The 27457-nt window shown below is 48.5% G+C and overlaps 1 protein-coding gene, 1 long non-coding RNA gene and 15 other non-coding genes across 17 annotated transcripts; 1 reads left to right on the plus strand and 16 right to left on the minus strand.

Moving 5' to 3' along the window:
• Positions 1-2355: 2355 nt before the first annotated feature.
• On the minus strand, positions 2356-2427 carry Trnam-cau (transfer RNA methionine (anticodon CAU)). Its single transcript has one exon. It is a non-coding gene; the product is annotated as a tRNA-Met (tRNA).
• A 181-nt stretch (positions 2428-2608) lies between these two features.
• Positions 2609-2680, minus strand: Trnam-cau (transfer RNA methionine (anticodon CAU)). Its single transcript has one exon. It is a non-coding gene; the product is annotated as a tRNA-Met (tRNA).
• Positions 2681-3114: 434 nt separating this feature from the next.
• Trnam-cau (transfer RNA methionine (anticodon CAU)) lies at positions 3115-3186 on the minus strand. The gene has a single exon. It is a non-coding gene; the product is annotated as a tRNA-Met (tRNA).
• Positions 3187-3367: 181 nt separating this feature from the next.
• Trnam-cau (transfer RNA methionine (anticodon CAU)) lies at positions 3368-3439 on the minus strand. Its single transcript has one exon. It is a non-coding gene; the product is annotated as a tRNA-Met (tRNA).
• Positions 3440-3618: 179 nt separating this feature from the next.
• Positions 3619-3690, minus strand: Trnam-cau (transfer RNA methionine (anticodon CAU)). The gene has a single exon. It is a non-coding gene; the product is annotated as a tRNA-Met (tRNA).
• A 179-nt stretch (positions 3691-3869) lies between these two features.
• On the minus strand, positions 3870-3941 carry Trnam-cau (transfer RNA methionine (anticodon CAU)). The gene has a single exon. It is a non-coding gene; the product is annotated as a tRNA-Met (tRNA).
• Positions 3942-6494: 2553 nt separating this feature from the next.
• On the minus strand, positions 6495-6566 carry Trnam-cau (transfer RNA methionine (anticodon CAU)). Its single transcript has one exon. It is a non-coding gene; the product is annotated as a tRNA-Met (tRNA).
• A 181-nt stretch (positions 6567-6747) lies between these two features.
• Trnam-cau (transfer RNA methionine (anticodon CAU)) lies at positions 6748-6819 on the minus strand. Its single transcript has one exon. It is a non-coding gene; the product is annotated as a tRNA-Met (tRNA).
• Positions 6820-6998: 179 nt separating this feature from the next.
• Positions 6999-7070, minus strand: Trnat-cgu (transfer RNA threonine (anticodon CGU)). Its single transcript has one exon. It is a non-coding gene; the product is annotated as a tRNA-Thr (tRNA).
• A 179-nt stretch (positions 7071-7249) lies between these two features.
• Positions 7250-7321, minus strand: Trnam-cau (transfer RNA methionine (anticodon CAU)). The gene has a single exon. It is a non-coding gene; the product is annotated as a tRNA-Met (tRNA).
• Positions 7322-7502: 181 nt separating this feature from the next.
• On the minus strand, positions 7503-7574 carry Trnam-cau (transfer RNA methionine (anticodon CAU)). The gene has a single exon. It is a non-coding gene; the product is annotated as a tRNA-Met (tRNA).
• A 181-nt stretch (positions 7575-7755) lies between these two features.
• On the minus strand, positions 7756-7827 carry Trnam-cau (transfer RNA methionine (anticodon CAU)). The gene has a single exon. It is a non-coding gene; the product is annotated as a tRNA-Met (tRNA).
• A 179-nt stretch (positions 7828-8006) lies between these two features.
• Trnam-cau (transfer RNA methionine (anticodon CAU)) lies at positions 8007-8078 on the minus strand. The gene has a single exon. It is a non-coding gene; the product is annotated as a tRNA-Met (tRNA).
• A 5488-nt stretch (positions 8079-13566) lies between these two features.
• Positions 13567-15620, plus strand: LOC144154834 (uncharacterized). Its single transcript, XR_013319461.1, has 4 exons — positions 13567-13946; positions 14002-14142; positions 14368-14458; positions 14532-15620. It is a non-coding gene; the product is annotated as an uncharacterized LOC144154834 (long non-coding RNA).
• A 6253-nt stretch (positions 15621-21873) lies between these two features.
• On the minus strand, positions 21874-21945 carry Trnam-cau (transfer RNA methionine (anticodon CAU)). The gene has a single exon. It is a non-coding gene; the product is annotated as a tRNA-Met (tRNA).
• A 180-nt stretch (positions 21946-22125) lies between these two features.
• Positions 22126-22197, minus strand: Trnam-cau (transfer RNA methionine (anticodon CAU)). The gene has a single exon. It is a non-coding gene; the product is annotated as a tRNA-Met (tRNA).
• Positions 22198-26004: 3807 nt separating this feature from the next.
• Positions 26005-27457, minus strand: LOC144154839 (uncharacterized). Its single transcript, XM_077685931.1, has one exon. It carries the CDS (start codon positions 27455-27457, stop codon positions 26393-26395), a length of 1065 nt encoding a protein of 354 aa, XP_077542057.1. The 3' UTR covers positions 26005-26392.

Here is a 27457-nt window from a genome sequence, read left to right on the forward strand (position 1 = left end):
ACCGCTTAGAATTAATTTTACAGGTCATTAAGCTTTGGCGGCAGCAGTCGCAAGGAACCATTTTTCATATAATACACCTCCAAAAGTTCGCGTGCCACTGTGTCCCGGCTGCGGCCCAGCACCTTCAACTCAGACAATAAAGGCACATATTTACACACTGCGCATGTCGATCATTTGTAAGTGATACGGGCCGGGTTATTGACACATCGTTTGGTTTGTGCAATATAGGACTTTCCACAGTCCAGTGGGAACTCGTAAGCAACATATACTGCACAATCCACATAGCGTCTGGTGTGCCTATTACCACAAGCCGCACCCTTTTTTGCATCACCTCACAAAATTTGCCTACTTCCTGCTCTCCTCTCCAACCCAGATATCTGAGGAAGAAAAAAAATAGTAGCAGAGCGTAGTTTCGATCCACGGACCTCTGGGTTATGGGCACAGCACGCTTCCACTGCGCCACTCTGCTGGGACGGAACAGGAGTAATTATGCGGGGAAGCAGCCCCTGCTCCGAACATTCGTCGCCATCGTTGTCATAGAGTGTATATGATAAGAAGCGATTAGCATCCTTACCTATTACCTACCAAAATTTCCCTCCTTCTTTCTCTCCTCTCCAACCCAGATATCTGAGGAAGAGAAAAAATAGTAGCAGAGCGTGCTTTCGATCTATGGACCTCTGGGTTATGGGCACAGCACGCTTCCACTGCGCCACTCTGCTGGGATGGAACAGGAGTAATTATGCGGGGAAGCAGCCCCTGCTCCGAACATTCGTCGCCATCGTTGTCATAGAGTGTATATGATAAGAAGCGATTAGCATCCTTACCTATTACCTACCAAAATTTACCTACTTCTTTCTCTCCTCTCCAACCTAGATATCTGAGGAAGAAAAAAAAATAGTAGCAGAGCGTGGTTTCGATCCACGGACCTCTGGGTTATGGGCCCAGCACGCTTCCACTGCGCCACTCTTTTTTTTTTCTTTATTGCCTGGTTTTGACAACACACAGAACATTACAGATCATCACAATAAAACACTCAACTCAGGAAAAATGGGGCTGCCAGCGAATAACGGGCTGGCGTTGTCATTAAAAAAGCCTCATCTTTGTCAGCTGCTCCATTTCTGGCAGCCAAACCGGGAATAACTCCCGAGACTTAATAATTTCGACAAAGCAACCAACACTCTCTTTGAAATACTGTAGTGCAAAACGGGCATCGACATCATTATACAGTCTTGCTGTGCGCGAGCGCCATATGCTATGGAGGCCCAGTACCATTACTAAATCATAAGGCACTCCAGCCTCATTGTCCACTGCAAGAAATCGTATACCGTGAGGGTTTAACGGAAAGTCTTTTCGTAATGTCCTTTGTAGAACATCCCATAAATACACCCCCTCACAACAATGCAAAAACACGTGGTCGATTATCTCTGGTAATTTACATCTAAAACAGTCTGTCTCCCATGGTACAAATAGCCCCCTCTGTTCCATAAATGTTCTTACTAATAATGTACCTGTATGCAGCCTAAAGAAAAAAGACTTGACCCCTGGCTGAATTTGCATCTTTTTCACCCTCTTAAGAACGTCCTTGCCTGGGCCTCCAGAGTACATAGCTCTGTACATTGGCACAGGGAACACGGTATCCACAATATCGTTATACAGGTTTTTCCTTTTTACCGTACTTAAGTATTCTTTTGAAAACCGCGCGTTCAAAAAATTTACACTTCCAACGATTTCTTTGAAAAAACCAAAAATGCCTCCATGCATATGCCCAGTGGTTACAACAAAGTCAGGCAGAAGCCTGCCCAACCTTACCTGACATACTGTCCTCAGAAAGGGGTCCCTTACATCCCTTACAAACAGAAATCTATTTACAAGCTGTCGCACAAATAAGTGCTCCAATCCCAGACCCCCATCTTTGATTCGCCTGAACAGGTTGGTGCGGCTGCACCTCTCCCAATTCGAGGCCCACGCGAAAACAGCAAGGACCCGATGCAGCTTTTGCACATTTGTACGCGAACAGTGCACTTGCATCACGTACCTCAGTTTACTAACGAAAAACAGGTTGCACACTGTTGCCCTAGCAAAGGTTGACAAACACGCCCCCCTCCACTTGTCTGCCTTTGCTCGAGTCTCCTGTGCTAGTTCGTGCCAATAGGGCTCAATATCTGCGCCACTCTGCTGGGGCGAAGCAGGAGTGATTATTCGAGGAAGCAGTCCTTGCTCTGAACATTCCTCGCCATAGTTGCAATAGCGTGTGTCTGATTAAGAGCGATTAACATCCTTACCAATCACCTCACCTAATTTACTTACTTCCCTCTCTCCTCTCCCACCCAGATATCTGAGGAACAAAAAAAATAGTAGCAGAGCGTGGTTTCGATCCACGGACCTCTGGGTTATGGGCCCAGCACGCTTCCACTGCGCCACTCAGCTGGGGCGAAGCAGGAGTGATTATTCGAGGAAGCAGTCCCGGTTCTGAACATTCCTCGCCATAGTTGCAATAGCGTGTGTCTGATTGAAGAGCGATTAACATCCTTACCAATCACCTTACCTAATTTACTTACTTCCCTCTCTCCTCTCCCACCCAGATATCTGAGGAACAAAAAAAAAAGAGTAGCAGAGCGTGGTTTCGATCCACGGACCTCTGGGTTATGGGCCCAGCACGCTTCCACTGCGCCACTCTGCTGGGGCGAAGCAGGAGTGATTATTCGAGGAAGCAGTTCCGGTTCTGAACATTCCTCGCCATAGTTGCAATAGCGTGTGTCTGATTGAAGAGCGATTAACATCCTTACCAATCACCTTACCTAATTTACTTACTTCCCTCTCTCCTCTCCCACCCAGATATCTGAGGAACAAAAAAAAAAGAGTAGCAGAGCGTGGTTTCCATCCACGGACCTCTGGGTTATGGGCCCAGCACGCTTCCACTGCGCCACTCTGCTGGGGCGAAGCAGGAGTGATTATTCGAGGAAGCAGTCCCGGTTCTGAACATTCCTCGCCATAGTTGCAATAGCGTGTGTCTGATTGAAGAGCGATTAACATCCTTACCAATCACCTTACCTAATTTACTTACTTCCCTCTCTCCTCTCCCACCCAGATATCTGAGGAACAAAAAAAAAAGAGTAGCAGAGCGTGGTTTCGATCCACGGACCTCTGGGTTATGGGCCCAGCACGCTTCCACTGCGCCACTCTGCTGGGGCGAAGCAGGAGTGATTATTCGAGGAAGCAGTCCCGGTTCTGAACATTCCTCGCCATAGTTGCAATAGCGTGTGTCTGATTGAAGAGCGATTAACATCCTTACCAATCACCTTACCTAATTTACTTACTTCCCTCTCTCCTCTCCCACCCAGATATCTGAGGAACAAAAAAAAAAGAGTAGCAGAGCGTGGTTTCGATCCACGGACCTCTGGGTTATGGGCCCAGCACGCTTCCACTGCGCCACTCTGCTGGGGCGAAGCAGGAGTGATTATTCGAGGAAGCAGTCCCGGTTCTGAACATTCCTCGCCATAGTTGCAATAGCGTGTGTCTGATTGAAGAGCGATTAACATCCTTACCAATCACCTTACTTAATTTACTTACTTCCCTCTCTCCTCTCCCACCCAGATATCTGAGGAACAAAAAAAATAGTAGCAGAGCGTGGTTTCGATCCACGGACCTCTGGGTTATGGGCCCAGCACGCTTCCACTGCGCCACTCTGCTGGGGCGAAGCAGGAGTGATTATTCGAGGAAGCAGTCCCGGTTCTGAACATTCCTCGCCATAGTTGCAATAGCGTGTGTCTGATTGAAGAGCGATTAACATCCTTACCAATCACCTCACCTAATTTACTTACTTCCCTTTCTACTCTCCAACCCAGATATCTGAGGAACAAAAAAAAGAGTAGCAGAGCGTGGTTTCGATCCACGGACCTCTGGGTTATGGGCCCAGCACGCTTCCACTGCGCCACTCTGCTTTTTTTTTTTTCTTTAATACATGGAAATTTTAGAGAGAAGTCAGCCAAGACAATTGACACACAATATAAACACTAACAGACAGAAAAGGGTAAGCCCGTCAGTCTAACAAAGGTCGGCACCAATTCAAAACTCAGGCAAGCAAACGCACGCATCCAAAAGATGCAGCCACTCTGGTGGATCACTCTGCGCGACGTAAACGCTCCGTACCAACGCCGCCTGTTCCCGAAAAATGACCTTGGTCGGCCTAGGGGGTTCAGCATGCCGATCAGTCATGCGGCACTTCCACAAGCTAAACAAACCTAGGAGCACAAAAACGTCATACGGCACCCGATTAACGTCCCCAAATGGCAAGAAGCGAATGGTGTATGGGGTGATGTCAATGTCCTTTTTTAGTGTCCGTTGCAAAATGTCCCAGAAAAACACCGCGTCACGGCACAGCACAAAACAGTGGTCAATAGTTTCTGGTTGGTTGCACAAGCGGCAATTGTCTGACCAAGGGATCGACATCCCTTTGTCTCGCAGCCATGTTTTAACTGGAAGCGCTTGCGAATGAAGCTTAAAGAAAAACGTTTTAGCATTTGGCGGCACGCACATACGCTTGACACGGTCTAAAACATTATTCGTATGGTCCCGCAAGTATGGCTGGCGATAAAGAGGCACGGGGAATAGATTATGAATTAAAGTGTTCGTCATAGCTGTCCTTGAAAGACTAAACAGGTACTCCAGAGAAAACCGCGCAGTAAGGAAATGAAAAGTATCTACAACTTCTTTTAGAAAACCCCATGGCGGCTTTTGGTTGACCTCACCCGTAAAAACAAGGAGAAACGGCAAATGGTAACTTATGCGCTCTTGAATTACAGTACGTAAAAATGGATGCTCCGCCGACTTGTAGAAGAAAAACCGAGACACAAGTTGGTGCACAAACAAATGCATTAACCCAACACCACCAGACCGTAAAGGAAGAAACAAATTATCTCTGCGCATTGGCTCCCATTCAGATCCCCACACGAAGGTAGCAAACACTCTGTGTAGAGCCTGGACTTTCGCCCGCGCACAGTGCAGTACCTCAAGCACATAAACAAGCTTTGCTACCAAGAAGACATTGCAGACTTGCGCACGGGCAAATACAGAAAGTTCTCGCCCCATCCATGCCTGCGAGGCACGCTTGACATGCGTGAGTGCTGAAGACCAGTGTGGTCCTGAGTTCCTTATTTGGTGCAAATGCACGCCAAGGTACTCAAGCGGTGTGCTGTCCCAATTAATACCTGCAAATTTGGAAGGTTTGGTTCCCCACAGGCCAAGCCAAAACCCCTTAGTTTTCTCCATATTCATGACCGCTCCAGACACGTCACAAAACTCCTTAGTCAATGCAAGGGCTTCGTGAACACTACGCTTGTCAACACAAAAATAGGCAATGTCATCAGCATACGCAAGAACTTTAACTTCACATGACGCTAACGAAAAACCACGTACTCTTTGACTCTTTTGTATGCTAACACAAAGAGGCTCTATGTACAGTGAAAACAGTAGCGGCGATAGAGGACAGCCCTGTCTAACAGACGATCTGATCTGAACTGGCTTCGAGAGGATGCGATTGACGACAAGTTGTGTAGTGCAATTCTTGTAGCAAAGCTGAATGCCTCTATATAGCACATCACCTACATTAGCCGCTTCCAAAAGTGCAAATAAAAAGTCGTGAGACACCCGATCAAATGCTTTCGCAAGGTCACGATCACGGTGTTTTGCCCCCTACCTTTTACTTAGGGCACACAGTGTTAATACCAAAAACTGCGGATGAACACAAGCTGAGATCACGGTGTTTTGCCCCCTACCTTTTACTTAGGGCACACAGTGTTAATACCAAAAACTGCGGATGAACACAAGCTGAGATCTGTAGAGGGCTATCGGCCAATCTCTCTCTGCAATGTTGACTATAAAATATTCGCCAAAGTTTTATCTAACCGTCTTCAACACGTAATTTCTAGTTTAGTTGGTTCTCACCAAACGTGCGGTATTCGGAACAGAAGTATTCAAACGAATATACATATTGCTCGTTCTATATTGGAATGCGTGTCTGATTCGGTTGAACAGGTGGCCCTTATCCAAATTGCGCCACTCTGCTGGGGCGAAGCAGGAGTGATTATTCGAGGAAGCAGTCCCGGTTCTGAACATTCCTCGCCATAGTTGCAATAGCATGTGTCTGATTGAAGAGCGATTAACATCCTTACCAATCACCTTACCTAATTTACTTACTTCCCTCTCTCCTCTCCCACCCAGATATCTGAGGAACAAAAAAAATAGTAGCAGAGCGTGGTTTCGATCCACGGACCTCTGGGTTATGGGCCCAGCACGGTTCCGCTGCGCCACTCTGCTGGGGCGAAGCAGGAGTGATTATTCGAGGAAGCAGTCCCGGTTCTGAACATTCCTCGCCATAGTTGCAATAGCGTGTGTCTGATTGAAGAGCGATTAACATCCTTACCAATCACCTTACCTAATTTACTTACTTCCCTCTCTCCTCTCCCACCCAGATATCTGAGGAACAAAAAAAATAGTAGCAGAGCGTGGTTTCGATCCACGGACCTCTGGGTTATGGGCCCAGCACGCTTCCACTGCGCCACTCTGCTGGGGCGAAGCAGGAGTGATTATTCGAGGAAGCAGTCCCGGTTCTGAACATTCCTCGCCATAGTTGCAATAGCGTGTGTCTGATTGAAGAGCGATTAACATCCTTACCAATCACCTTACCTAATTTACTTACTTCCCTCTCTCCTCTCCCACCCAGATATCTGAGGAACAAAAAAAAAATAGTAGCAGAGCGTGGTTTCGATCCACGGACCTCTGGGTTATGGGCCCAGCACGCTTCCGCTGCGCCACTCTGCTGGGGCGAAGCAGGAGTGATTATTCGAGGAAGCAGTCCCGGTTCTGAACATTCCTCGCCATAGTTGCAATAGCGTGTGTCTGATTGAAGAGCGATTAACATCCTTACCAATCACCTTACCTAATTTACTTACTTCCCTCTCTTCTCTCCCACCCAGATATCTGAGGAACAAAAAAAATAGTAGCAGAGCGTGGTTTCGATCCACGGACCTCTGGGTTACGGGCCCAGCACGCTTCCGCTGCGCCACTCTGCTGGGGCGAAGCATGAGGGATTATTCGAGGAAGCAGTCCCGGTTCTGAACATTCCTCGCCATAGTTGCAATAGCGTGTGTCTGATTGAAGAGCGATTAACATCCTTACCAATCACCTCACCTAATTTACTTACTTCCCTTTCTACTCTCCAACCCAGATATCTGAGGAACAAAAAAAAGAGTAGCAGAGCGTGGTTTCGATCCACGGACCTCTAGGTTATGGGCCCAGCACGCTTCCGCTGCGCCACTCTGCTGGGGCGAAGCAGGAGTGATTATTCGAGGAAGCAGTCCCGGTTCTGAACATTCCTCGCCATAGTTGCAATAGCGTGTGTCTGATTGAAGAGCGATAAACATCCTTACCAATCACCTTACCTAATTTACTTACTTCCCTTTCTACTCTCCAACCCAGATATCTGAGGAACAAAAAAAAAATAGTAGCAGAGCGTGGTTTCGATCCACGGACCTCTGGGTTATGGGCCCAGCACGCTTCCGCTGCGCCACTCTGCTGGGGCGAAGCAGGAGTGATTATTCGAGGAAGCAGTCCCGGTTCTGAACATTCCTCGCCATAGTTGCAATAGCGTGTGTCTGATTGAAGAGCGATTAACATCCTTACCAATCACCTTACCTAATTTACTTACTTCCCTTTCTACTGTCCAACCCAGATATCTGAGGAACAAAAAAAAAATAGTAGCAGAGCGTGGTTTCGATCCACGGACCTCTGGGTTATGGGCCCAGCACGCTTCCGCTGCGCCACTCTGCTGGGGCGAAGCAGGAGTGATTATTCGAGGAAGCAGTCCCGGTTCTGAACATTCCTCGCCATAGTTGCAATAGCGTGTGTCTGATTGAAGAGCGATTAACATCCTTACCAATCACCTCACCTAATTTACTTACTTCCCTTTCTACTCTCCAACCCAGATATCTGAGGAACAAAAAAAAGAGTAGCAGAGCGTGGTTTCGATCCACGGACCTCTGGGTTATGGGCCCAGCACGCTTCCACTGCGCCACTCTGCTGGGGCGAAGCAGGAGTGATTATTCGAGGAAGCAGTCCCGGTTCTGAACATTCCTCGCCATAGTTGCAATAGCGTGTGTCTGATTGAAGAGCGATTAACATCCTTACCAATCACCTTACCTAATTTACTTACTTCCCTCTCTCCTCTCCAACCCAGATATCTGAGGAAGAAAAAAATAGTAGCAGAGCGTGGTTTCGATTAACGGACCTCTGGGTTATGGGCCCAGCACGCTTCCGCTGCGCCACTCTGCTGGGCATAGGTTGGCAAAACAGAAAGAACTCACTCAAACTCAATCACATTTTTTTTTATTTACGCTGTACTCAATCAAACTCAGACTCAAAAAGTTCGTCTGTTCACAAAATCACTCGTACTCACTCATCAAATACTCATTTGTAATCGTACTCACTTGTACTCAAACTCATTTGTCCTCACGAGTATTCGTACTCAATCTGTACTCATGAGTACTGAATCTGTACTCATGAGTACTCAATGAGTACTACTGCTCATGAGTACTACTCATGAGTACTACTCATTCTGCACTCGCAAGTACTACTCATTCTGCACTCACGAGTACTACTCATTCTGCACTCATGAGTACTACTCATTCTGCACTCTTGAGTACTCAATCAGTACTCATGAGTACTCAATTTGTATTACTCACGAATAATCAACTTATCTGCACTGTTAGCCAAGTCGTAGCTCGAATGAAAGACTAAGTAGAAAAAATAAATTGTTTAATTGATTAGAAAAACACAGGTTACATATAAATCAGGACAGAGCAAGAAAACGTCTGTCGTTGGGCGACTTACTGTGCGAAGGCAAGTACACTGTACATGTGAGAAAGCGAAACGGAACGTAAGCACTCGCGTTGCGCCTGGCGTCTCGTCTTGTTCTCAGGCCGGGTCGGGCTCAGGGGAGCTCGGGGCTTGTCGGTGCGGCCGTGGCCGTAAACTGTTTTTCTGCGTGTCTTCGGGTGGCAGCTTTTGTCGCCCGTTTTCGTTTCCGGGCGCGCTGATACGTATCCTAATCGTGCTCTGAATCCGAAATGCGCCTGCCCCCTGGCATAATGAAGCGTTCGCGTAGATTGACGTCCGTTCGTATCCAGATCACTGTCCGCTTGTTCACAGATGCTCGATGCTGGCGTTTGTTTTTTGTTGTTCCAGATACTAGAAACTTCGTTAAGAGGGTGTTCGTCTCGTTGAGTTTCGGTGAATTTCAAATCTGCCTAATTTTATTGTGTGTGTGCCGTGGGATTCACTTTGTCAGACCTGAACTTGACAGTGTTTACGGCGTTGCGTTGGTTGCGCCGCTTCCGTCGGCGATTGTGTTCGTGTAGCTCGTCGCGTGCTTGATGCATGTGGGGGCGTAGACGTCTGGTTTGTCCGGTGGCGAGCTGCGCTGTGTAGGGATGGCATAGTTCGGCGCGTTGAAGACGTTGCTTGAATTGACGCGTGCGTTGCGTATGGTGCGGGAGCCGTTTGGCTTTTCGTTTAGTGTGCGGTAGCGGGGCGTTTTCGTAGGGTGGCATGGCTGATCGGTCAAAGTCGTTGCGGCTCCGTGCTCGCAGTCGCCGTGGTTGTTTCGGAAGTGAAACCGTTGTGGTGGGGAAGCGGGCGTACCCAGGCAGCACAGAATGTCTAGAAAACGTCGTATTTACGGAGGAAACGTCAGAAAGGGATTTCAGACAGGAAAAGATGGCTTCTAGAAGTCAATCATTGCAAGGATAACATCCCTCCGACAATGACGTCTTTAAAACGTATTTCTGATAACTGCTGTTAGCAGTTCTTCCTCTAGCCTTCTTGTAGCCGGCCGTAAAGTCCCGCACTTGGGCGCGCGCTGGTTTGAGAGTAATCAGGTTTGGCGCCAATGGTATGGCCTGATGTGACCCCATGGACTTGGAAAACAGTGGCTTTCCTCTCTGCCTCTACCTCCTCCGCAGCGTTCGCATGAGCTGGCTTGGGCGCGCGCTGGGTTGAGAGTAATCATTTTGGCGCCAATGGTCAGTTTGCGGCTGGGCGCCGATCTTCGAGCTTCTTTGTGAGCCCTCATTTTCGTAAGTATTTGCTACTTGTGCCGTTTTCAATGGTCACATTTTGTTCCGCCCGTTGATACCGCCGCGCTGTGACTCGTAAATGTTTCTGATGTATTTGTGACAGTGCTTCTGAAAAAAGCTTTATTTCCAGCCACAAGCGCCCGTTAAGTTGTCTTGATGTGTGCAGTTTCGCGATGTTGTCAAACACGAGTGTTGTATACGTAATACCGTGGTTAGTTTTAAGCGAGAAGTATTTGGTTAAGCAGCTGCTCCTGCAATATATTGTTCGCATTGTAACATTTATTAAGTGCTTTGGTTTACTTACGCGACAACTTGTGCTCCATCTTGGCATCCTTGGTCGGAAACGCTGAGCTGCGCTTTCACCGTAATTTTTAAGAAAGCCGGCGTCGAAATTGTGTGTTATCTTTTGTGCACTAACCCAGGAGGGCCGTAGGCGAACACGTGGGTTTGTTTCACTCCATATGAGAGAATTCTGTCGTCCCGTGCCATGGCGCAGTGCATGCCTGACCGGGCATCGTGGGTGAACGTTTAGCCAGCCGCAGCGCCTGAGATATCTATGTTTTTATGCCGATAAAGCTCTGCAAACCGCCTCTAACACGGGTGCCTCTGCTCGAAGCGGCACTGCGATTTTACTGGCGCCTGTTTTTTTTTTTTGTTTTTTTTTTTCGCAGCAATTAATATCCCTGCATTGCCGCTATTAAAATTTGCGCAGGTTCAAATCGCGATCTGTTTCAGAACCGACCCGGCTGTAGCGATCGCGACATGCCGCCCCAGCCAGATGATAGACGTGGTAAGCGTCGCAAGATGTTAAACCCTGGTGAGGGATAAGGCTCTTTCGGCAATGTTAAATTAAAGTAGTGCAAAAATATCGCGCGATTGTTAGTTTTGCATATGTTAATCAAATTTTAAAATATATCAGCTTGAAACATCAATTCTTGGGAGTGGATATTCGGCCGGCCGGCAGCCGGCCTACCCGCGCGAGCGGAAGTTTGCCGGCGGTCTCTCCTTATTGGCTTGCTGCGGTCACATGATATGTGCCGGCATGCTGTATGAGAACGCCCTTTGCCGGCAGACAACTGGACAGTTTTCTTTCGCAAGCTGCCGTGGAGCGAAGAGTGCCGGTCTTTCGCACTATTAACCGGCAGCTTTCTTTAGCTAGGGCATTTTCACTGTCCGGTTGCGATCTCACCGGCAGTTTTCTGTCGGAGCTGCCTAATTATTTGCCGGCTGCTTGGCTCAGTCGCGGCGCATCGATGTTCCGTCAGGTGAAGGGTGCAGGCCTTTCGCGCTAGGATAATTATTTGTCCGCAGCCTGGTTTAACTAAAGGTCATATTCTAGGCCCAATTTTAACGCACTGTGGCGGCGCAAATAACCGAAATAAGCCACCCGGCCGTGCTCTCACGGCAAATAATTATTCTGACACGAAATGCCGGCACTCTTTGCTCGCGAAGGACAACTTCCGTGACAGTACGGTCGCGTGGGTTATTTCGATCATTTGCGCCGTCACAGCGCATTTAAAATGGACATAGAATAGGACCTTTACTTGAACCAAGCTGCCGGCAAATAATTACCAGAGCGCAAAGGGCTTGCACCCTTCACCTGACGGAAGATCGCTGTGCCGTGGCTAAGCAAAGCAGCTGGCAAACAATTAGGCAGCTCGCGACAGAAAACTGCCGGTGAGATCGCAACCGGACAGCGGCCGAATATCGACTCCCTTAAATTTTTCAGGCATGCCAGCGTTGACCTTTTCCCGATTGTCGTAACTGTCCCTTTACGGCTGATAAAAAGCTTTCATCATAATCACTCACGGGATCGCTTTTGTCTTTAATTTCACAACTGGAGGCTAGTTCCCGCACAAGTTTGAGTAAACGCGAGGTTACCTAAATGTGAAAAATTTTAAGGCTGTCTGGTTACAAGCGCACTTAATGCATTGTACCTGTTTGCAGCCTTTAAGATTGTACGATTCGTGAAGAGTAATGAAGTGGAGGCTGTGCCGTCATCGTGGGGAGAGAAGGAAGGGGGTGGGAGGGTTAGCTTGCGAGCCCATCTGATGACGATGATGAGGGTTAGGGTGCCTGGTTGAGAACAAACTTTACATGCTAAGGGGTATTTAGTTGGATAAAGGTGGTGCAGCCATGTCGGGTGAGGGAAAGTGTTTGTGTGAATTCTACTGAGAGTAGTTTATTCGTGTTTGAACAGGTTAGAATGAAGAGGGGAGGGATTGCCTCAGGGCGCGGTAATGCTGTCTGATTGATGTCTTGGAAGGTGACCAGGGGTGGAGTGTCCAATCGCCCTCGGTAGCCTTACAAAAACGGCCGTGGACCTGCTGGTGGGCATAGTTGCTGCCCGCCAGTGAGGAATGAGCTAGAGTCCAAAGAAAACCAATGCTCGAGTGGAGTGATGATGGCTCAGTAGCTGAAGGGTTTTTGGGACCACTTTACCCAACAAGAAGTTACAAAAGGCAGCCTGGGAATCCGTGAGTATTAACGGTGACGTAGTTTGGGTGATTGCCAGAGCAATAGTGAGTTGTCGGCAACCCAAGAGGAGGGGGTGTTAAGGGAGGCGCAGGTAATGAGCTTATGTTGTGTATTCGCCACTTCCAGGTGCCGAGACTGGGTGGGGTACGGACTTGCATCTGTGTACGCGATGTGTGTGTGTTTGCCATATGCCCGTTGGTGGGCTTGACTACGAGCGAGTCATTGACCTCAGTGAAGTGTGGGATACATGTTCTTGAGTAAAGGATAAACTTTAATGCGTTGCCGCCAGTGGTGAGGATTACTGCTCGTCAGAGGCCATTAGTGGAGTTTTGTTTCACTGCTTAGGCATAGCCTCCGTGGCTAAAAGTTGAACTCCCTGCGTCTACAGTGAGGCATTCGCCAAAGCCACTTGTCCAAAGAGGTGAACGAACCCTTTTCCCCAACCCGGACAAGAACCTCTCTGGCGCAGAAGCTCAAACGCTGAGGGAAATCCAGACGAACACTTATCCTAAGAAATCCCGGCGATCCAAAATGTTCCCTCAAACACACACAGACGCATGCAATAAATGCGGAAACCCTTCCAACTTTTTTATCGCAACATGGGCCTGCCCTATCATCTGGCCTTCAGGAAACAACCCCACAAATACGGTCGCGCTATGGGAGGCAACTCTGGCCAGCTCCGACTTGGGGATTCAGAAGGACTTAATTCTTCGAGCCCGGAGAGGAGCAGAAGAGTCTGGGGCCCTGGAAGGAGGGCACCACCTCTAAGACAATCGCGTCACCTCCTTTTTTTTAATAAACCTTTCATCTCTCTCTCTCTCTCTCTCTCTCTCTCTCTCTCTCTCTCTCTCTCTCTCTCTCTCTCTCTCTCTCTCTCTCTCTCTCTCTCTCTCTCTCTCTCTCTCTCTCTCTCTCTCTCTCTCTCTCTCTCTCTGCGTCTACAGTGGCACTGAATATGCCCCACTGCGTTCTTGTTTAGGTCGCGCTGGGGTAGCCGTTTAGGGTAGCCGTGAGCGGAGTTGTGCTGTCATTTATACTGATATATGTTTTGACTGTTTCACTGGAGCGAGACCAAATACCTTCTCGGTACATCTGCAACTGGTCTGCATTGCATGTTCTTTTATTGTTTTAGCAATGCAGGTGACAGGAAGCTCATCATGAAGGAGCTTGCTTACGTACGGCAGCAAAATGAGCAAACTTTAAATCTTCTGAACCGATGGTGCCCGAGGCCTCAACTGAACATGGACGAGTGGAGCTTTCCCCTGAAGTGTGCTGAAGATTTAGGAAGACTGGAGGACAGCCTTCAGGAAAACAAGGACCTCGAATGCAGCCTGCATGGTGGGCCATTCTAAATGTGTTTGAAGTTCCCGCCTCACTTGCTGTTTATTTTCAGATCAAGCGACTTGCAGGCTTAGGTGGCATATCCGACGGCCGTGCTGTGGGGACACAGTTGCGGTTCCTGTTTGTAGACGAATTGACGGCGACCTTCAGCTACTCGGGCCAGAAAAACAAAGCTTGTGCCGCCTCGTCAGAGGTTAGTTAATAGGTGTATATATAGTATAGTCAACTCCTTTTTCGGCTGTCAAGCCTGCCGTATTAAATGAAATAGACCATGCTTGCTGCTTCAGCTTGCCCTGGTTCAACTTTTTATTATCTTATTGCAACCGCTAAGTTTAGTTAAATTTATGTGGTAATGTACAATAGGCCGTAAAAAGGGGATGTTCTCTGAATTATGCGTGCGTGTGCAATTCCTTTTAAGAGGCTGTGAGAGCAAATATGCAAACACGAGGAGCCCCGGACGCAGAAATGAAGACAGTCATGATTCAGCTCAAGAATGCAAAGGCGCGAACGTAAGACCCACATTGACAGGGTATTTTAAACGAATTACACATCTAGGCGTTTTTATTGGCTTTTTTTCTGCAGTTCATCCAGGCAACCTGAAGAGCTAGAGGTACGACCAGTACAGCACAGCTAAGGAAAGTGCAAGAAATGGGAAAGGCGTCGTCGACAGAAAGGCCACGGAGGATTTGCCCCTCATCAGTGCAGAGAAGAGGACCGGGCCATTATCTGTTGTGGTTGTTGAGGGTATTTTTTTTTTTTTCAAGTATGTATGAACCACGCCTATTGATGGAAAGTTTTGGCATTTAAGATATGTTCACTACTACTGGGTATATTTGCTAGTCATTCTACACATGGCTTTTTATTTGTTTAGAAAAAATTGTGCATTGTATTTTTTTTTCAAACATGTATGAACCATGTGTATTAGCTTTTGCATTCGCTGGTGATGCTTTGTTAATCATGCTTCACGTGGCTTTTTATTTTTTCGAAGAAAGATTTAACACTGCTGGCTCCAGATGACCACTAGTATTGTGCCTAGTCATTTTGTGGTACATTTTTACAATGTGATCTTTCAGATAAATGCAGTTCAATTGTTTGACTTTCCTAAGTGGCTATCATTTTTTGTAGAACAAGTTGTCCTTGCATCTTATTGTTTAAGTTTAAAAACAAATGTACATAGTTGTGGACTTGATGGTACAATTTTCTTCCATTTATTTTTTTTCGTGTAAGTGTTATTTGTGCTGCATACTTGCTTTCAAATAATCATACACAAATGTACAAGTTGTGGACGTTATGGTGGGTGTTTCTTGCATATGCCTTTATTGTAGTGTTTTATTTGTGCAGCATTCGTACCTTCAAGTATCCATAAGCAAGTTCACAGAGTTATGGACCTGATTTTACAAGTTTCTTGCATTGATTTCTTTTGTTTTTGTTTTCAGAGTTCTGTTTGCCCTCCATTCTTTCTTTAAAAATAAGAAAGTGTAGCGTTCTGGACTTGTTGCTACAAGTTTCTTGCACTGCTCTTTTTTGTTCAATGTTTTCTTTTCACAGAATTCTTTCTTTCGTATGACCACTGGAATGTTTTTATATAACGATGCTTCTGGCAGGTGAAAAGGATGCTTTCACCACATTTTGTTTTGAATTGTAACGGTATTTTTCTCCTCGGTACATTACCCCCATTGCTTGGTCGCAATAAAATGTTTGCTCGAGCCAAATGGCTTTTAATTGCGAATGCATGCAGCAAAGCCGCTGCATTCGCCCCCAGCATCACCTGCGGGAAAGGGGGGTATGGGAGGGGGGAATGGGAGGGGGGTTCATAAAGCCGTATTTCATACGTCTAAAAAGCGGCTCTAAATATCCCAAGAAAGGGATTCTTAGCGTCTTTCTAAAGCCCTTTTCTAGACCAGAATTATCAGAACGTCTTCTAACCATCTAAAATGCGGATTGAAAAGTCACATTGACAGACTTATACAGCTCTTGTAAAATCCCACTTCTAAACCGATTTTCGAGGATGTTTTAAAGAGAGTAAATATATCGTCTAGAAATAGTAATACCCGCTGGACATTAGACGTGATTTAAGACCTTTCGAAAACGTCGCGAATGCGTGATCGGATTGTCTGAGATGTTTGCAAGCCGTTTCTTTCGTCCTGAAAAATCGCGGTAGTAGAAGTCTTTAAGCTCTTTTGTGCTACCTGGGTAGTTCGTGCCGTCCGTTCGGTCCCACATTCCTCGGCGTCGCAAGCATGACTTCATCGTCAGGGCATTCGATGCTTCGTCTGGATCGGGTTCATTCGTTGCCGTTCTTGCCGTGTCCGTGTCGTCGCTCAAGACCTCGTCTTTTGCCCGTTGTTTCGAGAATGCTATAATTGCTACCTCTCCCATACAAGCAGGATCCGTTTATCGCGAGTCCGCTTGCTCGCGGTTGCGTCCTCTTGTACGAAATGGTGTTTGTCATGTGAGTCTCGATCGGAGCGCGGGTGCCGGTGATCTTGTTAATTCTGGCTCGGACATGCCGCATGCGCTGGCCGTGTCGTTGCTCGTTGACGGACCTACTTGCACGAGTGTCATGTCGTTCGTCCGCTGGACTCGGGCGGGAGCAGCGGGTGTCGGAGAGCTCGTACTTTCCGGTAGGGTTGAACCGCGTGCGCTGGGTCTTTTGTTGCTTGTAGCCAGGTGATTTCTGCGCTTGTAACATTCGCTGGTCAAGTCCGGATAGCACCTGCAGTGGGAGCGGAGGATGTCGCGAACAGCAGTTTCCTCCGTGTGTGCTGCGGCTTGGTGGCGTTCCGTGCGTTGTGCATTTCGTTCTCCGTGGTCAGCTCCACTGGTTCAAGTTGGATGTCGTTCGTCACTTCTGGTGCGTTTCGTGCGCTGTGCGTCTCGTTTTATCTAGGGAACTCCCCTATAATTGGGGTGCGGTCGTTCGCCACGTATGGTGCAATTCGGGCGCCGTGCGTCTTGCTCGCTTGTCGTGGCCATATCCACCAATCCGGATGCGATGTCGTTGGTTGCGTGGACCCGCGCCGGGACAGCACGGGCGGAAAATGTACGTACCGGCTCCGTTGCGTTCCGTGCTCTCAGCGTTCCGTTCGTGTACGTCTGTGGCGGAAGAGCGGGTGCCAGGAACGTGGTGCCTTCTGGCTCGTGCGCGCTGCGTACGTTGCGCGTCTCGTGGCTCGTTGCTGGAATGACCTGCGCGTGGGCGATGTAGCTCGTGGGCGATGTAGCAGAGCAACGTGTGTTCGTCATCTCGCCAGAAATGCGCTGAACTTCGATGCGTCTCCGTAATCGTGGCGATTACCTGGGAAAGGTCCGGTGAGCACGCAATCACAATTTTGCATGCGTCGTCTCGTTCATGTGCGTGCCATCGTGCATTCTGCCTGTGCTCGGATCTCGTGCAGTCCAGGCACCGTGGAAAACGTGCGGCCGACTCTCGCCAGTTGTCTCAGAAAACTTTCTCGTTCATCACGCAGCCTTCTACGCTCAAACAGCGCCGCTTGCATGGTCCTCCGCCGTTTGTTGCCGGAGGCAGCCTGAAGTAGCGTTGGCACATTCGTTCGTTTGGAGAGATGGCGACGTTCTTCGTTGTCCTCTAGAAGACGCAAGATGATGTCGTCCTTACGGCCAGAGCAGGGTAGCCCTCGTAATCGTAGTGCGCTCACGAACTGCTGTTTCTTCGTAGAGCATAGGACGTAGCGTTCCGTTGAAGTCAGCACTGTGTCGACCACCGCTGGCGTGGAGTGCGTCGGTGCCCCATGTCTGCGTGCTGCACTCTCGTAGTCATGGTGCGGTCCGTCCACGTTGTTCGTCCGTTCGTCCTCCCGTGGCCTTAGATCATGATCCTGTTGACTGCAACATCTTAGCTAGGTCGTGGCTGGAATGAAAGGCTAAACAGAAAAAAATAAAATGTTTAACTAATTAGAAATACTGAGATTACATATACATCAGGACAGAGGAGCCCGAGAAGAAAACGTCTTACACGGTGCATTGTCGTAGGGCTTAATTCCCACTGCGCGAAGGCACGTACACGGGAGAGAGCGAAACGGGACGTACGCCCTCGCGTTTTGAATCGCGCGCTGAATCGCGGTTGAATCGCGGGGCAGTTGGCCAGTTGTAGAGAGGGCGCATTATGTACATGAAGCTACTTAACGGCGACCCCAGTAGCTCCCATGTGTACAGCGGGGCGTGATATTAAGTTGCAATAATGAATTATCTTTATGACGGACACAGACAGACAGACTGACAGGCCAACATTGTCGCGCTCAAGTGGCCGAAGAAAGACTATCGTCTTTAAAGGAGCCATGAAGACAAAATACAAGTTAGGTGTATTAGAAAGACGGCTTAGTCCCGATAACAATGATACCAATATCATCGCAATCTTCGAACAAATAACGGAGATATTAAAGAAAACGTGTGAAGCAGTCGCGACCCCCTAGCCAATTTCCCGCAACTTTTCTATGATGTCACGGAACCTTGTTTGTGCGATTGGCGGCCGCCTAACCGACCTGTTCTTCTTCTTCTTAGGTGGTTCGGGTGAAAAGGAACTGTCGCGACGACACATGACTGGACGTCTGTAATGGGGCCTCTAGTTCCATTTGAGCGCATCACTTGAATGCTAACGTGCAGTTAACGCACTGAAAATTGTTTTACTGTTGGCCCGTATGACGTCATTCTTGCTCATAACACGTCACTGTGGCGCAAAATTTGAAAGTTTTTAAATACTTCTTCCGTTTTTTTCGTTAAAAAAACATCTTTTGTGGCTGTAATGGAGCTGAGTGAGATACTGAATCCTAGTTCTTTCAAATTAAACGAAGTTGTATTTTCTCTTCATGGCTCCTTTAAAACCATCTGGAAAGAGACGCTGCCGCCGCTGTTCTGAATTCTGCGAACATTGCGCAACCGTACCCCTCGCAACCGCCGCCAGCCCGCAAAGTAAGAGATAAACAGAAAGACGAAAACCGGCTAGCGCGCGAAAAGCCAAAGAGGGAGGTCCCGCCGCGAAAAAGGGACAGGACGGGCGCTACGCGTCGTTGTGTCTATTTCCGTTAACAGCTAGGCCAAAACCCACACGAGTCTGATCTTACTAATTTTTCTATGCGTGTGTGTGCGGTTAACCAGAGCACCCGACACAAATTTGCTGCACCTGGCGACGCGCCGACGGTGGGCCCGATTCGCGCCTCGGTCAGCCGGCCCGCGGCAGACGTGCCGCAACTGGCGGCACACGGCGCCGCCGAGTCTACTCTCCTTTTCCCATCGAGACGGCCGCACCAAATCATGCTTGGGACGACCGGCCCGCAAAAGACACGCAGCGACGAGTAGACTCTGGAGACGGCGCCGCTGAGTCGCCTCCCCTTTCCCATTCGTGGCTCGGCTGACGCAATCACTTCGCCTGCATTCGCCGGATTCAAACTGCGGCCAGTGATAGTCCTGATTGGAAAGATTCGAACTGCACGCGGCTGCGGCGGAACCCCGGGGGTATAACACCAGCCTTGAAGCAGCGGCTGTGCGGCGGCATTTCATCGGAGGCCCTGAGTTGAGAAGTGCCTCTGCGCGAGCCATATAACGCTCTTGCTACCTTTGTATATATTGTATATGAATGCAGCCTAAAATCACCGTCGGCTCGACAACTTCATCGCTCTCCTCTGCGCCGTGTCGATGGCGGACTGAGCAGGGCAACGTCGCAACATCTATGCATCTGTATTGTTAACCTGTGGCTTTTGTATCTATGTTGTACAACGCGCCCCTTATGTAACACCCCCCTGTGGGGTCTTTAAGGAAATAAAGTGAAGTGAATCGAACAGTGGTGACTGAGCTAGAATGGCCCAGTCCCAACAGTGTGTGTGTGTGTTCGGGGGGAGGGGGGGGGGAGAGGGTATCGGTCGCAGTCGAGGGCCGCAGGGCACCCAGTTGCTGCCGGTGCTTGGCAGCCGTTAAAGCAGTGTCGAACTGCTCTGCCGTGTTTCGTGTACTCGAGAACAAAGTTTGTAGACGCGTTTTTCGGAGGCGTGATAGCTTGCACTGACGTCACTGTATTGCCGTGTTGGTGGGTTGGTTGCACAGTGGAAATCTGCAGCTCTTATCTCGAGCAACGCGGGTGAAGCTGGCAGCGATCGATCAAAAAGTGCGGTGACGTCGTTATGTGCAATCTACATGTTTTACGAGACGTTCCAAGATGAGAGCTTAAGCAACAATCTCGGCGTCTGGCGTTGGCGTTCATCAATTCAAAACAATTCCTTCACGAGGCCTCTCACAGTGCGAGCTTAAACTCGGCGGTATAGTTGCTAGCGAGGGGTGGTCGCCCCGCCCGTAAACAGTAGTGAAGGTAGGGGAATAACAACCACCGAAATTCACCATCATCGTCAGCGCCCTCATTACACGGTGGCATAAACGAGAAGCGGCGAATCGGGTTGCCACTCGAAAGTAAAGCCATTTGAAAGCAAAACACTCCTCCAGCGGCAAGATGACAGAGCTCTTCGACAAAATATGTGAGGCTAAACAAGGCGCCGCACGCGTTGAACTGGATATTATGATGTCCGATTCACAACTCACAAACGTGCTTAGGTGTACTCGGATATTTTATTTCCATTGCTGGGGTAAATTCCACTGCCGCGCGTGCACGCCGTAGTGCACGGTGGGGCTATATGCTCACTTGTAAATGGCACTACACGAGACCATATTACTAGCGAACCTGAGCAAAATGTTTCAAAACGGGAACCTAATAAAACCATACGGGCGCACGTACATCAGCCAAACTGTCGCTCGAATACGCACAGCGAACGTTACAAACCACGCAGTCGGTTTGACGCGAGTTACGTAAATTAACTGCGACTGTTGACATGAGCGGTTCGGCTCACGAAAAGACTACTCAGCGTGACATGCGTCTACGGAAACTTCTGAAGACCGAAAAAGAGGGACTTCAGTGCGCCTAGTTCGTGCGTTGTTAGCAGCCTCCACCGCCTCTCCCCTAAAACAATTGCAAGGGTGCAAGCGCAATGAAGCCGCCACGCGTTCACAGGCCGCGTCAACAAAAATAACTGCGGCAGTCAACAAGCCCCATCAGAGAAGAGCAACTGAGGCCGCGTTTCCCGCCGGGCCCTCACCCCCTCCTTTTTCCCTCTTCACCGTGACTGACCCCTTTGCGAGCGACCGCCGAAAAACGCGCCAAACAGGGACCGGGAAAGGAGGGAGGTGCAGTTTTCGTTGTCTAATTTTGCCATCCTTGACAGTTAAGCTGCACAGCGGCACCGCTAAATGTTTGCGACTCGTACACGCGCGTCCGGACTCGAGCTCGTTATAAAACTTGTTTGCGCTACTGTACTCAGGAGTGCATATACTCATGAATACACAGTACTCATGAGTACACAGTATTCATGAGTATTGTACTCATGAGTGCTGTGTACTCATGAGTACTGTATACTCATGAGTACTGTGTATTCATGAGTACGGTGTACTCATGAGTACTGTGTACTCATGAGTACTGTGTACTCATATACTCATACTCATTAGTACTCAAACTCATGAGTACTCATACTCATGAATACTGTACTCATGAGTACTCATACTCATAAGTAGTGTACTCATGAGTACTGTACTCACGAGTAGTGGACTTACCCCTGTACTCACTCGTCATCGTACTCACTGTTTTTTTCTGGGTGTGTGATCACTCATCATCGTACTCACTCATGAGTTTGAGTACAAATGAGTACAAATGAGTGTACTCACGAGTGAGTACGCCGACCTATGCTGCTGGGGCGAAGCAGGAGTGATTATTCGAGGAAGCAGTCCCTGCTCTGAACATTCCTCGCCATAGTTGCAACAGCGTGTGTCTGATTGAAGAGCGATTAACATCCTTACCAATCACCTCACCTAATTTACTTACTTCCCTCTCTCCTCTCCAACCCAGATATCTGAGGAAGAAAAAAAATACTAGCAGAGCATGGTTTCGATCCACGGACCTCTGGGTTATGGGCCCAGCACGCTTCCACTGCGCCACTCTGCTGGGGCGAAGCAGGAACGATTATTCGAGGAAGCAGTCCCTGCTCTGAACATTCCTCGCCATAGTTGCAATAGCGTGTTTCTGATTGAAGAGCGATTAACATCCTTACCCATCACCTTACCTAATTTACTTACTTCCCTCTCTTCTCTCCCACCCAGATATCTGAGGAACAAAAAAAAATAGTAGCAGAGCGTGGTTTCGATCCACGGACCTCTGGGTTATGGGCCCAGCACGCTTCCACTGCGCCACTCTGCTTTTTTTTTTCTTTAATACATTGAAATGTTAGAGAGAAGTCAGCCAAGACAATTGACACACAATATAAACACTAACAGATAGAAAAGGGTAAGCCCGTCAGTGTAACAAAGGTCGGCACCAATTCAAAACTCAGGCAAGCAAACGCACGCATCCAAAAGATGCAGCCACTCTGGTGGATCACTCTGCGCGACGTAAACGCTCCGTACCAACGCCGACAATGCTGGGACGAAACAGGAGTGATTATTCGAGGAAGCAGTCTCTGCTCTGAACATTCCTCGCCATAGTTGCAATACCGTGTGTCTGATTGAAGAGCGATTAACATCCTTACCAATTACCTCACCTAATTTACTTACTTCCCTCTCTCCTCTCCAACCCAGATATCTGAGGAAGAAAAAAAATACTAGCAGAGCGCGGTTTCGATCCACGGACCTCTGGGTAATGGGGCCTGCACGCTTCCACTGCGCCACTCTGCTTTTTTTTTTCTTTATTGCCTGCTTGTGACATGATACAATCAACAGACACAACGCTTGGTGGATGAATGTGAAACAGCAGCCTCTCTTATGCTGCGTGAAGAACTAAAATTTTTTCAATGATGCCAGGCTATCTAATGTTGTGATCCACTCAGGTGGGTCTACTTGCGCTCGGTAAACTTCCCTGATGTACGTTGTACATTCAATAAAGTATTCCCTGACGGGTCTAGCATTGGCATCAGCATGCCTGACCGCCATACGAACTCTCCACAAACTATGTAGAGAAAGGAGCATGATCATGTCATAGGGCACTCCCCCTTCATTTTCCGTTGGAAGATACCTAATGCCGTAAGGAGAAAGTGGCAGGTTCTTTTTCAAAGTCCTCTGCAGAATGTCCCAATGAAATACTGCGTCCCAGCAATCCAGGAAGATGTGTTCAACTGTTTCTATTTTTTTTTGCACAAACGACAGTTTACGGACCCGTAGACAAATAACCCCTTTTCTTCCAACCAAGGATTCACAGGAAGAGTGCCACTATGCAACTGGAAAAAGAACGTTTTGCAGTGTGCTCTAACTGGCATTTTCTTAATTCTTTGAAGAACATCTTTGCCTTTTCCAGTTGGGTACAGCGACCGGTATATTGGCACGGGCAAGCATACATCAACAAGATCTTTGTACAGACGTTTCCGCGTGACAACACTCAGGTATTCTGTCGAAAATCGCACTTTGAGGAGTTTGACGGCACGCACAACTTCACTCAAAAACCCTCTCACAGACACTGGTCTTGCTTGACTAGTTGACACAACAAACTCAGGGAGAGTGTGCGATAGCCTTGTCTGAATAAAATGGCGCAAAAAAGGATCGCTTTCATCACGAAAGAACATGAACCGTGCGACCACTTGTCGCAGAAACAGATGTACAAGGCCCAAACCCCCTGCCTTCGCTGAACGAAAAAGGTTCGTGCGACTCGTTCTTTCCCAAGTTGACCGCCACAAAAACACCACGAACACTCGGTGTAACTTCTGAACTATAGTTCTTGACATACACAGGGCTTGTAGAACATACATTACCTTCGCAACAAGAAACACGTTACATACGGTCGAGCGTGCAAACATAGACAAGTCCCGTCCACCCCACTTGAGCGTTTTCTCTCGTGTAGCCTCAATTTGCTCCTTCCAGTACTCATCTGGGTCTCTGTAGCACTCAAGTGGCACGCCTAAATACTTAACTGGACACACACTCCACTGGACGTTTGCAAATGTGGACGGCGTGGTTTCCCAATCCCCGTGCCAGAAACCTGAACATTTTTTCCAATTAATTTTGCTCCCAGTCACTTCACAAAACAAGGAGGCTTCTTTTACAGTCTCCTTCACGCTATCTGTGTCCACGCAAAACACGGCAATGTCATCCGCGTACGACAGTACTTTCACTTCACTTGACTGAAGCCTGATCCCGTGTACAGAACTATTTTCCCGTATTTTCAAACAAAAGGGTTCGAGATAAATCACAAAAAGCAACGGACTCAAGGGGCACCCTTGCCGTACCGATGACAGAACGGGGAAGCTCTGACTCACGTTTTTGTTTATCACTAGGTTTGCTGTGCACTCCTTGTATGCCATCGTCACGCCTTCTAAAATGACCGACCCTAGGTTCACATGGCGCAAAATGCTGAACAACACTTCGTGCCCCACCCTATCAAAAGCCTTTTCGAGGTCAATTTGTAACATTGCCACTTTACCACCGAGTGCATCAATCATCTCTAATATACTTCGCGCCACATGAATGTTTGTGTAAATTGTCCTTCCTTTAATCCCACATGTTTGGTGTGGCCCCACTATTTCTTTAATGACTAATTGTAACCTGCTTGCCAAAATTTTCATTAAGATCTTGTAATCGACATTGGTAAGACTAATCGGTCGTTAATACTCGACTTGCAGCAGCTTCTCTGGATCTTCGCTTTTGGGAATTAAGACGATGTGACTTCTTTGAAAGGACGGCGGCATTTTTTTACACTCGTACGCTCTCGTAAACACCGCGTGCAATATCACCGCTAAATCTTTCTTGAACGTTTTGTAAAAAGCGGCGCTGATGCCGTCCGGCCCTGGTGACTTGCCCTTTCCCAGTTCATCGATTGCCTTTTCTATTTCGCTAACACTTATCGGTTCCTCCAGTCTCGCCTTGACCTCTTCATCTAACTTTGGCATAAGAGACAAAAATTTACTTTCATAGTCTTCTTTAAACCAACTTTGATGACTAAAAAGACCTCGATAGTGCTGAACCAATTCGCGTTCTATCAGGTCGCTGTCTTCAGTAACTTCATTTCCGCATCGTATCCTAGTGATTTCGTTGCGTTTCGCACACCTTTTTTCCTCCCCTAACGCTCGCTTCGTCGGTGTCTCATTTCACCATAACCGTTCCGCGCGTGCGCGTATCATTGCCCCCCTGTATCTTTCGATGTCGATAACCTCGAGGGCATTTTTCACTTCTTTGATTTCTTTACTAAATATTCCAGGCGCTGCGCATTCCTGGCTTAGCAAAAACTTCAATTGCGTCTGCAGCTCTCCCTCTTTTTTCTTTTCATTGTACCGTAGTACACTCGCACGCTCTATTGCTTTCATTTTCACGTCATTCTTAAACTGCTCCCACCGAACAATAACATCATCACCTTTTTCGATAAACTCGTGCACCCGCTCATTTACTTTGTCTTCGTCTTCGAGTAGCTTTGCGTTAAGCTTCCAGAGATTCCAATTAAATCTCGCCTTTTTTTGCTTTCTACCCATCATAAGTGTCACCAACGCGTGATCACTAAAGGATACTTGATTGACATTGTAACTTGTGCAACATGGTATAAGCTTCAGCGATGCGTACAGCCTGTCCAGCCTTGCATGACTCTGGTTTTAGAAGTATGTGTATTCTGGCGGCTGGCCACTGGCCAGAGCGGAGCCAACATCCTCTAACTCATACTCGTGTGTACCAGTTCATTCAAGAAAATGGCGCTTTTGTCCCTGACAGGCCGCCCCTTTACTCTATCTTCAGCGTTACATACGCAGTTAAAATCTCCAAGGAGTACAACATTCCTGTCGGTGCGTAAAAAGCTCTCCACTCGCTCAAAAAACACTTTTCTATCATTCTCTTTGTTTGGTGCATATACACACACAACACGCCAGTACATTTCCGACAAAAAGAAATCGCACACAACCAGTCTGCCGTCATCGCCTGCCGTTACACTTTCTTCCACAATACCAAGGCTATTCCGCAGTAAACGTATACAGCCCCCTGACGTACCCACAGCATGGCAAACACACACGTTGTAGTTTCCTCGAAACTGCGAAATAATCTGCTCCGTCTGCTCCTCAGTTTCTACTTTAGTCTCTTGAATGGCGATGAGGTCAAGGTCATGTTCAGTAAAGAGCCTACTCAGCTGGCATTGCCTCCTTCTGGCCGCCAAACCCCGGACGTTTATCGTACCTATTCGCAATGCTGTTTTATCCATTCTCGATTAATGACACAGACTAGGAGCAGAAATTTCGCTGCATCTCTCAATACACTGTTGGCAACCCACTACACCCACCCACCCACGCATACACACACACACGCAAGCACACACACACACACACCCAAACACAAAAAACCTCGTGATGGTGGCATACCTCGAGGGCACTTTGCAAGATCGTTGAGGGCTTTGAGTCTGCCATTACAAGTCTGCTTTCGACACGTGTCCACCCTCATTTCTTGGGGGGCTTCGATGCACTCTTATGTCTCTCCGTTGGAATGTTCGGTCTCACCTTCAGTTTCGGTCGACGCCGAACACCGGTTTCCGTAGACAGTTCACACGCACTAGTATTCCCGGAGCCTTCGTCGTCGTCATCGTCGTCGTCGTCCCGGACCCGTTTGCCACTCGCGCCGTTGGCGTCGGCCTTTTCAGCGTCTGCCTCGTCCTGTGGTGTTGTTCCTTGCAAGTCGTCGCTTACAGGAGGTTGGCTTCCGTCGCTGGTGGGGCCGGCTCGCTGGGTCGCAGTAGCGGACAGCACTTCCACCATTTGTGGTTCACCGCACTGCTTGCCTTCTTGCTGCTCTTTGGCTCCTTCTAGTCCGGGTAGTTGAAGCTCGGGGGTGGTGGTTCGGCCGCCGTCCCCCTTTGCCTCGTCCTCCCCCTTGTCGCTGCCCTTTTCACCCTTGGCGTCGTCCTTGACGTCTATTGCCGCTGCACCGGGTTCTTCCTCTCGTGCCCTGGCTGCTTCTTCCGCATCGGCTTCATCCATGAGGTGTTCCGACGCTTCGTCGACGACCGCTGGACCAGTGACACTTGCGTAAGTCTTGACGCAAACGTCGGCGTCATGACCGAAGTGTCTACACGTTTCACAGCGGGGCACTCGACATTCCCTGCGGACGTGACCTGTGCCGCGACAGCGTAGGCACATAGGGGGCCTACCCGGGACAGCGGCCAGCGCATTGTCCCCCGCGACACGTAGCTGATGAGGCAGGTCCTCCACTTTCAGCCCGGCCTTCAGTTTGAGCGACACGGACCGCGTCGTTGACGCTTGCTCGGAACAGCCGCGAACTCGCCACCGCTCCCTCGCTACTTCGGTCACTTTTCCGTAGGGCGCAAGAGCCACCCGCACATCGTCGTCGGTCACGTTATGCAAAACCCAGTGCAGCTTGAGCCGAATGTCTTGGTTGCTGGGGTCGACGATGATACACCGCCTTTCCTTCACCGTCACCTCCTTCGCAGCTAGCGTTTTCTTCAATGCTTCGGCATTCTTGAACGTGACAGCCCAAACATGATTCAT

Source organism: Haemaphysalis longicornis, unplaced genomic scaffold (genome assembly GCF_048455015.1).
Source record: "Haemaphysalis longicornis isolate Haplotype H1 unplaced genomic scaffold, Haemaphysalis longicornis Haplotype H1 scaffold_99, whole genome shotgun sequence".
Classification (NCBI taxonomy): Eukaryota; Metazoa; Arthropoda; class Arachnida; order Ixodida; family Ixodidae; genus Haemaphysalis; species Haemaphysalis longicornis.

Coding starts and splice junctions, on each gene's coding strand:
- LOC144154839 (XM_077685931.1), bottom strand. CDS start 27,457: ATGAATCATGTTTGGGCTGTCACGTTCAAGAATGCCGAAGCATTGAAG.